Here is a 16,070-nt window from a genome sequence, read left to right on the forward strand (position 1 = left end):
ATCTTTGCTCAAACCCTTAGGAGAAAATTGGTTGCTCCATCAGTACAAGTAATTCTATCATGGTAAGAGGTTTTAGGAAGTTATCCAGGATATTCACTGGCTATGTAAGCTTGGGAAGGTCACTTAATCTTTCTGAGACTGAGTTCTATAGAACTGAGGCAGAACTGACTTAATGGTAATAACATCATCTACGCATACAGTTGTCTTGAAAAGCTGATTCATCATATTAAATGAAGGTATCTTCAAACTATGAAGCAGTCTTACTTTTAACCCAGACTTCCTTGGCTATTCTCTGCCTGTGCAGTGTCCAGCTTCCATGTCTTCCCCAGCAGCTCTCGAAGCCACTGGTGTGGTGTCTTGCGTGCACTTAAAAATGAGTCAACAGTTCCTTTTGATAGTAAGCCCAGCTCTCTGCCCTGACAAACCTGTGTCTCTCCAGTGGGCACAGTGTGTTTCTCCCTGTGCTGGCATTCTGCCCAAGGCTCTCCTATGGCTCCGCCAGGACAAACCTTGGTGGTGGCTGCCTGCCCTGACCCCTCAGTACCAAAAAGCCATGGAGAGCAGAGGAGAATTATGCTCTTGCCCTGTGGCTTCCCGAGGCAATGTAGCTTGGTCCCCAGTGTGTGGACATAGAGAAACAGCTCTTTTCTTACAGTGATTAACATGTAACATATAACATATAACATGCCATTTTAACTATTTACAACTTTAATATATTTTCTATTTTAACTATTAAGTGTACAAGTCAGTGGCACTAAGTATATTCTCAATGTTATCGAACCATTTCCACTGTCTAGTTTCAGAACTATTTCTTCACCTTAAAAGGAAACTCACACCATTGGCGGCTCCCCATCCCTTCCATCCTCGGACCCTGGCATCCCCTCCTCTGCCTTCTGTCTCTGTGGATTCGCTTATTCTGGACATTTCATATAAATGGAGGGGACATTTCATATAAATGGAACGTGGCCAAGTCTGGCTGGCTTCTTTCGCTTAGTGTCGTATTTTCAAGGTTACTCTTTTTGTTTTTCCTTGGTGTTTCTTCTCTCTCTAGGACCAGGCCTGCACCAGGGGGCTGGTTGAGGGTGGGTTTGGATGAGCATTACCACAAGGCTTCTTTCCAGGATTTCTGATCACTTTCAGTAATAAGCCCTGCTGCTTCCTTCCTCCTTAGCATGGGTTTTCTGCCCTTTGGGAAGATATCCGGATGACGCTACTCCAGCTCCCAGACATACGCGGAGGTGTGTGAACAGCAGTGAGTGAAGGCTGTGCTCCTTCCTAATAGGCTCTTACACCCAATCCACCAGTTTGCCAGCCATGCCCACATACGCCTGAGCCTGAGAAGTGCCAGTAAATGCTGAAGTGGAGGCGCCAACTAGAGTGATTATAATAGCACGATGTTATATGTATTGGCATAAAGTAGGTTAAGATGTTGCAGAAATCCTACATTCTTTAACGTTTGATCGCCATTTTGCTTTCTGTACCTTGCTAAGTATAGGACACATTTGTATTTTTCCAGAATCTTCCATTTACTTGCTTTTCAAGTGCTTTTGACTTTCCTTGTGTAAATCCCATTGGATATAATTCTGATACCTCTGATGATGCGGCTCTATTTATGGGTAGGAGTTTACTGAGGAAAGTTTTAACAAAGATTCAATATGAGAAATTGTTTCCAATTTACCGTTAATGTATAGAAACTGAACAGATAGAGAAATGCAGGATTCTTTGCTACTCCTTTGTCATATCAAAGTATTTATTTGGGGAAGTTTCAAGACACTGGCTTTGCCGTAACATCCTTCTCTCTAGGAAATACGGTCTGATGAAATTTTGTTTTGTGTTTCTTTTTCAAAATTTTAAAGTTTTAAATTTTCAGAATGTATTTCTGTGCATCCCCTTTCCTTTCATAGCTGCTGTTTCTGTAAATTTCACATTTAACATTGACCTATGTTGTGTATAGTAACAAGACAGAGAGGAACCCATCGTAAAAGGGCATAAATACCAGAGGAAAAAATAAAGTCTTTAACCTTCCATGCTTAGTGTCAGAATTTCACCCCAACAAGCATCATTTTATCTGCAAACTTTCTTTGCAGTTCAAATATTAATGCATCCTTGAACCTTCCTAACTTTATTCATCTTATTTTCTCACTCTTCTATGTCCATATTTCACTATGCAGCGAGCCATTTCGAGGCACCATATTTTCACATTTTTGAGACGGAGTTTCGCTCTTGTTACCCAGGCTGGAGTACAATGGCGCGATCTCGGCTCACTGCAACCTCCGCCTCCTGGGTTCAGGCAATTCTCCTGCTTCAGCCTCCTGAGTAGCTGGGATTACAGGCACGTGCCACCATGCCCGGCTAATTTTTTTGTATTTTTAGTAGAGATGGGGTTTCACCATGTTGACCAAGATGGTCTCGATCTCTCGACCTCGTGATCCACCCTCCTCTGCCTCCCAAAGTGCTGGGATTACAGGCGTGAGCCACCGCGCCCAGCCCCATTTTCACATTTTTTAACTTTCATTTTTACATTAGTGTGTAGGTGGCTTTGGTGTTTTTTAGACCCAAGTTACATTCCTATATACCCCTCCTGCTTTTCTTTGCATCTGGTACAAACCTGAACATATTTTATTCTCTGTCATTTTTTTGCTTGCCGACGTCAAATTAGTTTGTGGAACTCTAAGGGGTTTTGCTTAGGTTTATGCCTTTCCAGTCAAGCTGCTGTTACAGAAAACAAATATCCAAGCAATGTGAACTTGCGGACATAGAAGAAGGAAGACACGTTCGAGACCATGGCTCATTAGTAGGTTAGGGTCTGCTGCACCTACTTGTCTGCCAGTATCTATCTGCCAATATTCCCAGACTTTCCTGTTTCAAAATGCTGATTTAGATAAATGCTTTTCTAACCAAAATGAAACAGTATGGCATTCAAGTCAACCATGGAAATAAGCATTGACTTACGTTCCCCCACCTGAAAGACATCAGGATAGGCTTGATTTGAATCAGGCAGGAGGCCAGACGCAAACAGGCCCCTGAAGTCTGGAACTCCACCGGAAGAAGAGATCAGGCTCCCACTGCCCCAGGATCCTCCAGACCGCAGAAGATCTGGGGAGGTCAGATTTGAACGGGGCTCCCAGATCTTTGATAAAATGTGAAAGGAGAAAGGGGGAAATGGAAAAAGCAAGCATTTCTCTAAAAGGTTTAATAAACAGGATGATGCCGGGGTACTTTCCAGGCCTCCCCTCCTGTCATCTCCATCTCTAAGATCCTATCATAAGCCCCAGATCACCCTGGCTTTACATGCAAGGCAGGCCACACACTGGACTGCTTGCACAAACCTAGAACAGTTGGATGGATCAGTAAGGACTTGCTATCCCAACTGGACTATCTTGGAAGCCCTCCATGGTACGTGAGATCACAGAATTGGTATTTGATACCCCTTGGGTTGGTCGCATTGTCATTTCACCAATATAGCTATAGGTTTCCTTTAAGCAAACCTGATTTATATGTTTAAAATCTCACTTACACCAAAGATTAATTGAGAGGATGTGTCTTCCCACCACGTTCACAAGATAGGCTCTCCACCTTCTCTAGGGTTTAAAGGTTTTCAAAACTCCCTAGACCTTCAATTCCAGGCAATCCATCCTCCACATTGTCCCTCCGAAGCATCAACCAAGCCATGCTGTCATCTGGGTGTCTCTCCAGCCTGGAACATCCACTCTTCCTGCACCTCACTCTCCTGACCCCTCTCTGTCCTCACTCCCATCTGCCAGGAATGCTACCTTGGTCTCTGTAGCCCACAGAAGCCCACCTCTTCTGACTCTCCTAGCCCTTTTGGTCAGTTTTACACTGTTGATCGTTCAGTCAATTAGCACCTATCTCAAGCATATACCATTAGCAGCATTCTGCAATAGGTACCTCCATACCCGATTGTTTCCTACGAGTTAATCTTATTTCTCCAAAGAGTTTGTAAGCTCTTTAAATGAAGGACCATGTCTCCTTTTTAAATCTTACATGTTACTTGGCATGTGATCAGTGCCCAGCTGACATTCCATAAATTTTATTTTATTTTATTTTATTTATTTATTTTTTTGAGACAGAGTTTCCCTCTTGTTACCCAGGCTGGAGTGCAATGGCGCAATCTCGGCTCACCGCAACCTCCGCCTCCTGGGTTCAGGCAATTCTCCCGCCTCCGCCTCCTGAGTAGCTGGGATTACAGGCACGTGCCACCATGCCCAGCTAATTTTTTGTATTTTTAGTAGAGACAGGGTTTCATCATGTTAACCAGGATGGTCACGATCTCTTGATCTCGTGATCCACCCGCCTCGGCCTTCCAAAGTGCTGGGATTACAGGCATGAGCCACCATGCCCGGCGGCCATAAATTTTAAAAACAGTTCTTAACTTCACAAAAATTGTCACTGGCTGAATTTTTTTTTTGGAGAAAATTATTCAGGTGCCCTTAATATGTGGTTCAATGTACACATATTTTTCAGAACTTATTTGTTGTGCGAAGACTATATCATAAGTCACTTTACAGAACCAGAAGATTGTTTTTTTTAAGACAGAGTCTTTCTCTGTCACCCAGGCTGGAGTACAGCGGTGCGATCTCAGCTCACTGCAACATTTGCCTCCTGGGTTCAAGAGATTCTCCAGCCTCAGCCTCCCAAGTACCTGGGATTACAGACGTATGCCACCATGCCCAGATAATTTTTGTATTTTTAGTAGAGACAAGTTCACCATGTTGGCCAGTGTGGTCTCGAACTCCTGACCTCAGGTGATCTGCCTGCCTTGGCCTCCCAAAGTGCTGAGATTACAGGCAGTTGATTTTTTTAATGAGCATTTTTAAAAATAGGGACTAGTTTGATGTTGCAAATGGCCGTTATTACCTTTGGAAATCTTGACTAATTCTAAGTAGGAGAGGCAGGAAAACATCACAACCAAGGCCTGTGGGTCTGGTATTGATCCTTCTATATTTATTTGTTCATGGGCTTGTTAGACAGCTTTTAGACTGAGATTTAGGCAAAGAAGAAAGTGAACTTGGTTTTTAATCATAATTTTCTCTAGATCATTCTTAGGTCAAACAAACCCGCTTCCTGCTGCAGAAATTGTTCAGTGCTACGTGGGCATGTGAGAACAAATTTTGCAGCTTCTCCCACCAACTCTACCTTTCTCACAACAAGATCTTAAAAGAAGATTTCTTCCACACAGTCCTTAGATGCTGTCCTGTCCTTGAGTGTTCATGTTTAATCACCACCCTGGTTCACAGTCACCTGCTATCAGCCTTCTGAATGGGGATTCTGTCCCTTTAATCAGCAGGCAAAAAATTAAGACTCAGGCTTTTGACCCTGCAAAATGGAGAAGCATGTACTATTTTTGTATTTAAAAAAACAGAAATTTGACACTAAGACGTCTAAGCAAATGGGTGGAGATCTGAAGTAGCAAGTGAAAATGGTACCCTTAATGATACCGATGATGGATGAAAGGCAATTGCAAACAATTTGGTTTATTGTTCTTAACTCCAGTCAAGCACTTACCAAAAGAATTAAACTAGTTGAATTTCAACAGTCTAAATGAAATCTTGAAAGCATGAGTGTATTTCCGAAGCAGTATGGAAAAGAAGAGAGAGAAAGTAGTGAAACACATCTCCATTCCTAGCACACACCCTTGGCTTGCATTGTTTACACCTCTTAAAGTAATGCCTGATGTGTTACATGCTGGTCCTCCCAAAATTCTAAATTTTCCCCAGAAGTGGACTTATTTCTCCCAGTGCCTCACAACCCTCTTAAATACCAAAGAGCTTCAGGGGGAGAGGATTAGAATTTTATAAAGGAAACCCTTCTCCGCTTGCACTGGACAGGCTGTCAAGACCCAGAAAAACACTTTGTCATGTTATCTCACTCTGTATTCGCTTTCTCTCCTTGTAGCTACCTCATCCCTGAACTCCCAGCTCCAGCAGCTCCAGCTCCAGCTCCAGCAGCAGCAGCAGCCTCCCCCATCAACCAACCAGCACCCGCAGCCAGCCCTGCAGACACCCTCGCAGTCCCAGCAGCAGCAGCAGCAGCCGCCGCAGCCCACCCCACCCCAGCAGCCACCACCTGCCTCCCAGCAGCCACCAGCTCCTACATCTCAGCTGCAACAGGCACCTCAGCCCCAGCAGCACCAACCCCACTCCCATCCCCAGAACCAGAACCAACCATCTCCAACGCAGCAGAGCTCCAGCCCCCCGCAGAAACCCAGTCAGTCTCCAGGACATGGCCTGCCTTCACCGCTCACGCCACCCAATCCTCTACAGGTATGCTCTCCCTGCTCCCCGTCCACCCCAGGAGCACCAAGGACCTTTCCATGGGGTAGTGCGGTTCCCAAAGGCAGAGGCCCAGCAAAACTTAGCATCCAGCTCTGCAGTGTCTAATTCAAATTGATCTCTTAGTCATAGGGAAGAGGAAGCAAGTAGCAGGCAACTGGGGATGCATGTAAACGAAACAAATAGAAGCCCATTTCTGTTGCCCTCCCAAGGATAAATGTTATCTGCTTCCTTCTGTGAGAGGCCAGCACTATAAGTGCACTTGGAGCCTGTAATAATTCCATTTTATGATACTTTTTGAAGGCAGCAAAGATAGCATCCAATTAAAATTATTACTAGCACAGTTTTGTAGCCCCGTGGAGAACTGCATCCACTGTCCATGAGGCATGGTGGTTATTTCTCTGTATTATGAATACAACAGTGTCTCACCTTAAGTACTTTGTGCTCTTTTGTTTCTATTTTTCTAAAGACTCTCTGGGGTTAGGAGGGCAAAGAAATTTAGCCCCAGTCTTATGTCCCAGATTCCAACCATTACTCCACAGACTAACAAGTACTCTAAATTCATGCCAAGAGCCTCAACAAACATGCATCTATATAAAAGAATAAAACTTCTATAGGTTTACTTTATTATTGCGAGGCTGAGGGCGTCATAAATAGATATTTCAGGCTAATCGTCAGAGCTCATCTGTAACCTACCTATTGAGAAGGAATGGATAGGTGTATTCAGGAACGCATATACATATATATGTATATATAATACACACACATATATATGTCTATATACACACATGCATATACATATATGTTATATATGTCTATATATACACACATATATATATACACACACCCACACACACACACATATATATACACACACACACACACACACACATAAATATATATATAAAACTTTAAACTTTAGAAAACCATGTTTAACTGAGGTGCCTTTAAAATAAATTAGCTTCAAAACATGACTGTGATGTCGTCATATCAGGTCCAGACATTAATAACTCGGCCAAGACATTCATTCTTTGGCTTGCACAAAGACGTTTTTCCCTCTGAGATTTCAGATCACTTCATGTATTTGTAGTGCTATGCCAAAGTCCGACAGAGTGAGCAGCCTATGCACCTGTTTCAAATGCCATCTCATCCCCCTGCCACAGTGATGGGTATGAACCTCAGTCAGGCAAGCTCTCCCCAGCCTGAGGATGACAGTAGCAATGGTATCCTTGGCTCCTAAGTAGAAAAGTATACAAAATAAAGACAGGTTGGTACATGGACAGAAAGGAGGATTAGAGACTTGGTATTTTAGAACTTAGTTTGTTGTCCCATAGCTTTGTCTCTTTCAATATGGATTCTCAGTGGCAGCCCAAAGCATTCCTAGAAATGAACACATTTGGGAGAGATGAGCCATGTTTTTCTGGGCACTTGGTCCAGGGCTACTTTCAATTTGAGCATTTTCATGAGTGGAGGTTCAAGATTTATTTATACAAATCTTACGACGGTGAGACAACATAACACTTTTGACGTAGTACTGAAATGAACATGAGCCAAAAATGTCTTCACTGTCTGCTTAACAGCTACAGAGAGAGCAGGTGTCATCAAACTTACAACATGCATGATTTCAGCAGCTTTATTATTGGTCCCATTTGGGATTCAACCTTATTATTCAAACAATGAATGTAATGCTTTTTAAGAACACTTATATTAGATGTACCTATATACCAACTAATTTCTCTATCCCAGGATCCAAAATACATAAAATTACCAAAGAAAAAAATTGCCCTTCCTTGAGGAATGAAATTACTTAGCTGTCCCTGGTTGTCCTATACAGCCCAGTATTCCTTCCTATTAGGTGAAAGTTTTGAACCCTGTGACATCAGCCTTCCCTGAACGCTGTCGGAGTTTTGTAAATCTCTATCGACCATTCCAGCCTCATGGAAATAAACTTGGGAGAATTTGCAAAAGTTCTCCTAACAGTTTCTGGTGGAAATCACAGGGCTGTTCATTGTGTTTTCGCAACAAATGAAGGCTCAGAGCCACATTTCCTTCTTTGTGACGCTGAGAGAATATTCTAATTTTTCATTGTTGAAGTTTTAACTTATAAACTTAATAAATATGTTTAGCGTACATTTAAATATACAGGAGCTATTACTCTAACTTCTGTGGATCTAACAGTTGACCACCTAATGAGTGACTTTGAACAAATTTTTAAAACATTACTGAGCAGATACAGAACTAATTTTGAATAAATCTCTGTCAGTAGGCATAAAAGGACTTTTTTCCTTTACTACAGGCATGTATAAAGGAAATAGAGAATTTTGTGATTGAAAAAATTTTTACACTAGCTGCAGGCTTTTTCAGTTTGTGGAACACGGAATGTTTGAATTTTTTTAAATGAAACTGTTTAAAAGGAATCACAAAGATATTTAACTCACAAAAGTAATGATCTTCATAAAGTGTTTTTGTTTGAAGATTATTAAGGGAATAAAGATCAACTAAATTCATGTATGACAGCCTAATCTTCACTTTACAATTCTCTAAAATCTGCTAGAGCTGTATTAGTTTAGAACTATGCAGAGTAGATCATCAGGGAAAGCCAGTCAATCAGGTTTTTTGCCTTAAAAACGAAACTTTGGGGGACAATTATTTCTAAAACTGTGCTGGTGCTGCCTCGTCTTCAGAAAAAAATAAAAGTAAGTAGGTTGTATGGTATATTTGGGTGAGGTCATTTCTTGAGATAAAAAAAAATTAATGACTTGGCACGGTGGCTCACACCTGTAATCTCAGCACTTTGGGAAAGGCAGGTAGATCACAAGTTCAGGAGTTCGAGAAAAGGCGGACCAACATGGTGAAACCCTGTCTCTACTAAAAATACAAGTTAGGCCGGGCGCGGTGGCGCAAGCCTGTAATCCCAGCACTTTGGGAGGCCGAGGCGGGTGGATCACAAGGTCAAGAGATCGAGACCATCCTAGTCAACATGGTGAAACCCCGTCTCTACTAAAAATACAAAAACTTAGCTGGGCACGGTGGTGCGTGCCTGTAATCCCAGCTACTCAGGAGGCTGAGGCAGGAGAAGTGCCTGAACCCAGGAGGCGGAGGTTGCGGTGAGCCAAGATCACGCCATGCACTCCAGCCTGGGTAACAAGAGCAAAACTCAGTCTAAAAAAAAAAAATTCAGGTTAGTTGGACGTGGTGGTGCATGCCTATAATCCCAGCTACTCAGGAGGCTGAGGCAGGAGAATCACTTGAACCCAGGAGGTGGAGGTTGCAGTAAGCCAAGATCGCACCCCTGCACTCCAGCCTGGGTGACATAGTGAGAAAAAAAAAAAAAAAAGATTAATAGTGTTGGTGGGTAGTAACACTCGAAACAAAAATTCTACAAATACCTCTTATCGGGCTTTCCTGTAAAATTGGAATGTAATTTTACTTTACTCTTTTACTCAATTCCATGAAATGGATTACATTTACAAAACCAAGTTGTTTTAAGACAGCTAGGAGTCTAAAGTATTGTCCCTTCAGAGAAGCCCAGGTAGGGGGATCACTTTGTTTATGAATTTTGATCACTCAGCATTATAGGAGGTCTGGTGGTTTAAAGCACACTCTAGAAGCTGGCCCCTGGAGGTCTGTCTACAGATTCTCCATGGAGACTCAAGACCCACCCACCCATGGCTTCATTCTTGCCCAGGAAGCTTGGGGAGAGAAGTTCTAAACAGGAAATGCAAGGGCAGAGGTCTTCAGGGCCTGGCAATCCCTGTAAATAAGCAAAGTAGTCTTGGTTGTAAAACTCAGAATCAAATTTATAATACCACTATATGGGACAAACAAGATGCATTGTGAGCTGAATTAAGTCCTTGGGTTCCAGGATGGATAGCAGTCCATCGTCCTTATTTTCGCTCAAACCCACAGTCCACAGGCTGTGCCTGAATCTAAAACTAGTAGTATAGACTGTGCTTGATAGAAGCAGATCAGAAACATAAATGAAAGCAATCATTGGGTGCAAAAGACATGATCTAGATAGAAAAAAAACAGTTTCAATATGTAATTTTAATCTGGAGAGAGACCCCATAAGCTAAGAATGGTGAAATAAAACCCTCCTTTCTATGACCTTTGAGAAGAATTTTCTTAAAAAGAAAACTCCCCGGGAGTTTTTATTTACACTGGTAAAGTTTCAGACATCTTATAAAAGCCCTGTTGTGCACATATTCCCTCTTGAGTGGTCTGGGGATTTGCTGGGCATGGTTGGAGCCCAGGCATGGTGCAGGTGGGAAGAGGGTAAGGGCTTGAGTCCCCCTTCTAGGTCTGACCCTGCCTGTAGCTAACTCACCACTTTGGATAGGTCACTGTAGCTCTCTGGACTTCATTTCCCTCATCTGTGTGGTCTAAAGTCTTTTTCAGGCCTATGAGTCTAAATCTTAATGTTAGTAGGCCTCTGGAATTTTATTGGCTATTGAAAACTCGATGGTCCTGAAGATTCTCTGAGTATCCTTCAAGGTCAGGTTAATTTCTTCCCACTCAGCTGGGTGGCAGAGTGAAAAGACGGTGGAGGACAAACGTAAGTGGGATAATGGTAGCAGAAGCAGATTTTATCTTAGCCAGAAAGTCCAAATTAAAGTCAAGTTTTTATCCTCAGAGAGTCACTGCTATAAGCGCTGGTCCCAGATTGCTTTTCCACACCTATACATTAGAGAAGCTTAAGAAACCAAATGCTGCATTTAACCTTGGCCTCCTGCGTACCATCTTGCATGGCAGGATGCTGGATAATCTTTTCCTTTTCTTGTTCTATTGCGCATTTTAATAAATAACAGAGGGAGAGAGTGATCAGTAGGAATTGGAGAGTGAAAGCTATCTGTGCCTGTATGAGGAATGAGGGGCACCGTCACCTCCTTGAAGGTGAAGTTGCTTGAGAGTGTCAAATGTATTCTCAACCATGTGCATTTGCTAATGGTTACCTCTCAGGCACAGCGGAGTAAAACTGCATCGGAATCCCACCTCTGTTGTGCCATGGGCATCGCCTTCTGGTCTTCCCGTTTGAGATATTTTCTCACTGGCAAACTTAGTACTAAGTTCTAAAGTGTAAATAAAAGAAAAAATAAATAAAACAGACAATTTTTTAAAAATAAAGTGTATATATGATGGGAGAGGGTGGTACATTGTCACTTTTAAAATAAAGAGCCCAAAGCCTTGAGAAGGAGCTAGACCTATAGGACTTTCCATTTCTCTAAAGCAATGCCCTAGAGAAACCCAGTGTTCTAGGCCAAATCCCCTTCTCCCAGCAATTAATCAGTTTGCCACAATATTTCTCAAGGCTCTGTGGGACTATGTTTTTTCATCTATAAAAGGGAGGAGGTAAAATTAAATACTTTATAGAACTCCTTCAGTTCCACTGCAGTTTTATGTTACAAATGCCTAAAACTGGGTAGAATTGGGTGACTATGTGGGTATATTCATATAACTCCTTTGTGTGGCCACTTTAAATATAGAACTCAGACATCTCTGCACCTACACGGGGCTATATCACTATGCAGAGTTCTCCTAGCCAGGACTGAGACAATGGTGAGGTTTGGAAGCACTTATCTCAAATGCAGAATTTAAGGGTCTACTCAAAAATTCAGATAATGTTTGAAGGAAATATTTTCAAAAACCAAAATGAATGCCAAAAATCTATGGGAAAAAAAAACACATTTAAATGTTTACATGAGCCGTACTGGAGTCAGAGGCAAAAGAAAAATCTCAGTCATGTGGATGTTTGGTTGACCATGAATCTTTGGCACTCATTTTTATTTTCGAAATATTGTATTAACATCTGATTCATCTTGATTACTATGTTTCTGGACACACCTTTAAATTCAGTGCCTGAAATGAGTGCGTCATTCATCTCGCCCTCATCCTCTGAGCTTTGCTAGTGGCTGTGTAGGTGATTTAGTTAGCAAACATCCTCCAAAATCAATGACATTCTGTCCATTGTAAATTTCAGCCAGGTCTTTGATCTCACTTTCTTGTTGAACTTGAACATTGCACCAAATTTTTCACAGTAGAAAAACAAATGCATGTTGAATAACAAATTGGGGCAAGGAAGGGGCTAGAAATCCATCTTCACCATTGCACAGATCTAGTAAAGCAATCATTTTTGATTGAATTGAAATGTTATGACAATCAACTCTTTTGGCTATTTTTTACCAAACTAATGTATCATTTTATGAAATTAAGTAAGCTTAGTGAAAATAATAGAAGTATCATTATGTAGACAACATTCTCCCAGAGGAATCCAAGTGCTGAGGACCTTTGGAAAGCTGGAAGAGTCCACATGGGGTAGGCATGGAAAAGAAAAATCTAAGCTTAGAGAGTTATCATGAAAATTAAATATAACATACTGATGAGAATGCTTTGTATGCTATAAATTTGTTAAGCAAATATTGATTGGCCTAAAGATATAAAAGAGTATGAATTTATTTCTGTTTACACTACCTTCCAGAAAACTGAGAGCTTCTTTCATGATTCACTCATTCAGTGAGAGGTCGGGTGGGAAATGAGAATCCCTTTACCCAACTATATTAAGTACTGAGTAACATAAACAAAACATTTTACCCATATACTCTGCAAGGGACAATTTTTCCCTTTATGAAAGAAAGAAAATCTCCTTAAAAAAAAACCCTCAGTTCAACATTACTGACATTTCAAAGAATTTATTACAAGCATTTGAGGTCCAGGAGGAGCCACAAAGTTTATATTGCTTTGAGAGTGGCAGGGGAAAAGTTAGTTCACCAGGAATCTACTTACATATTGCAGTGCTGCTTTGTCATTGTCTAGATTTGCCATTCCTGGGTATTGCTCCATAGATTCGTCAAATCACGTAGAAAGGGGTTTAACAAAGCAGGAAGCGTGTTCACACCACTGGCTATGGAAACTCACGTCAAGTAGCGATAGATGATGAGGGTGCCAGACTAAAGGAGGGTGGGCAGATTCTTGCAGCATTTGAACATGGCAAGTGATCACTTCTCAAAGAAAACAAAACCACTCTGATCCTGACAGTGGGGGTAGGTAGATCCGTGTTCTGTTCTGCAGTGAGCTCAGCAAAGAGCCTACAGCCACATACACTGTCCAGTTCCTTCACTGTTGGAGGGCAGTTGATAAACTGATCCCGAAGTCTAGCTCAGAATGTTTCTGAAACAGTTTTGCCTTCATGTGCATAGATGCAGGGTCTACTGACAATTTGAAATGCCCCAAATGTGCTGGGTGGTACTTCACTCTGAACGAGATACTCTTGGCCAGTATTTATGCGAACTTAATACAATATGCTAGTGCTTTTATGATCACAAGTTATTCCTCATCTTGTAGCCTCAATTCATTTCTCAAAAGTTTGGGGTAAATTTTCCACTGGTTTTTAAATTAACTTCCAAAGCATAGACTTGCAAGCGAATATTCTCCAGGTTGTAAAGAAAGCACTTTTATCACAATGTGTAAATATTTATTGAGCACTTGTGCTGTGCACTGTCCTGGGGAGAGTTAGCAGAACAGACAAGTTGGTGCCTCAGAGAAAGTGTGGTTTTAGAAGCAGATGGACCTGGGTTTGAATGCTCGCCCTGCTGGACATTTGAGTCATGTCAGCATATCCTTCTGAGCCTCAGTTTCCTCACTGGTTGGAGAGTCAGTGTGGGGATTAAATGCAATGGCTTATGTGAGAGCATCTAATGTGGTTCCTGATAGACATCTGGCACTCAAAAACTGTTAGTATCCTGCCTGCCTTTTTTCCATCCTTGACTATAGATATTATAACGTGTTGGGGAATATGAGACAAACACATGAACTCAAAGTTGAACAAAAAGCAAATTATTACAGGAATATAAAAATGCATGTGCACACAATAAAAGGATGCCCTGCAAACTGCACAGAACCCCACAGCAGCTAGAATGAGGCTGAGAATTGCACAGAACCCCACAGCAGCTAGAATGAGGCTGAGAATTGCATGTCAGTTTCATAGCATCATCTTGAGTCAGAGAGGTACTGGGAATTTCTATGGAGCAGGGTGGGGAGCACACATAGCACAGGGAAAACCTACACTAAAGGGCATCTCAGAGCTGTGGAGCACCACGGGGTTTAGAGCAGAAAGAAAGGACTGTAGACATGCTGCCATGTAATACTACTACTACCTAACCATATGATCTTAAAGACTTCCAACTTAAACTCACAGAACTTCAGTTTTTCCATCAATATTATTATTACTGTTATTATTTGAGAAAGAATCTCATTTTGTCACCCAGGCTGGAGTACAGTGGCACAAACACAGCTAGCTGACTGTAGGCTTCACGTCCCAGGATCAAGCCATCTTCCCACCTCAGCCTCCTAAGTATCTGGGACTACAGACATGTGCCACCATACCTGGCTAATTTTGTATTTTTTGAAGAAATGGGGTTTTGCCATGTTGCCCAGACTGGTCTCAAACACCTGGGCTCAAGTGTTTGGGAGGCCTGCCTCAGCCTCCCAAAGTGCTTACAGGTGTGAGCCACTGCGCCCAGCCCATCAATATTATTACCAATAACCAGGAATTATTTTTTCTTTCTAAATTCCCAAAGTTGTGTTTTTTAGTATTTGAGTAAAGAAAAAAATCTTGATTGTCTCACTTCTGCCACTGACTAGATCACCAATTAGCGACCATGGGCAAGTCACCCAATCTCTTGATTATCTCACTTCTGCCACTGACTAGATCACTAATTAGCGACCATGGGCAAGTCACCCAATCTCTTGATTATCTCACTTCTGCCACTGACTAGATCACCAATTAGCGACCATGGGCAAGTCACCCAATCTCTTGATTATCTCACTTCTGCCACTGACTAGATCACCAATTAGCGACCATGGGCAAGTCACCCAATCTCTTGATTATCTCACTTCTGCCACTGACTAGATCACCAATTAGCGACCATGGGCAAGTCACCCAATATCTTGATTATCTCACTTCTGCCACTGACTAGATCACTAATTAGTGACCATGGGCAAGTCACCCAATCTCTTGATTATCTCACTTCTGCCACTGACTAGATCACTAATTAGCGACCATGAGCAAGTCACCCAATCTCTTGATTATCTCACTTCTGACACTGACTAGATCACTAATTAGTGACCATGGGCAAGTCACCCAATCTCTTGATTATCTCACTTCTGCCACTGACTAGATCACTAATTAGCAACCATGGGCAAGTCACCCAATCTGATTATCTCACTTCTGACACTGACTAGATCACTAATTAGCGACCATGGGCAAGTCACCCAATCTGATTATCTCACTTCTGCCACTGACTAGATCACTAATTAGTGACCATGGGCAAGTCACCCAATCTCTTGATTATCTCACTTCTGCCACTGACTAGATCACTAATTAGCGACCATGGGCAAGTCACCCAATCTGATTATCTCACTTCTGCCACTGACTAGATCACTAATTAGCGACCATGAGCAAGTCACCCAATCTCTTGATTATCTCACTTCTGCCACTGACTAGATCACTAATTAGTGACCATGGGCAAGTCACCCAATCTGATTATCTCACTTCTGACACTGACTAGATCACTAATTAGCGACCATGGGCAAGTCACCCAATCTCTTGATTATCTCACTTCTGCCACTGACTAGATCACTAATTAGCGACCATGGGCAAGTCACCCAATCTCTTGATTATCTCACTTCTGCCACTGACTAGATCACCAATTAGTGACCATGGGCAAGTCACCCAATCTCTTGATTATCTCACTTCTGCCACTGACTAGATCACCAATTAGC

At 42.0% G+C, this 16,070-nt stretch overlaps 1 protein-coding gene across 9 annotated transcripts in view; it reads left to right on the plus strand.

The window, feature by feature from the left end:
* POU6F2 (POU class 6 homeobox 2) overlaps positions 1 to 16,070 on the plus strand; it is a 481,859-nt gene that overhangs the window by 349,756 nt on the left and 116,033 nt on the right. For all 9 annotated transcript variants that reach the window (XM_035253208.3, XM_078342242.1, XM_078342243.1 and 6 more), the window contains one exon: positions 5,917 to 6,284. In XM_035253208.3, the coding sequence (XP_035109099.1) occupies positions 5,917 to 6,284 (368 nt within the window). The remainder of the gene's footprint in view (positions 1 to 5,916; positions 6,285 to 16,070) is intronic.

The sequence above is a fragment of the Callithrix jacchus genome, chromosome 11, assembly GCF_049354715.1.
Source record: "Callithrix jacchus isolate 240 chromosome 11, calJac240_pri, whole genome shotgun sequence".
Taxonomy (NCBI): Eukaryota; Metazoa; Chordata; class Mammalia; order Primates; family Cebidae; genus Callithrix; species Callithrix jacchus.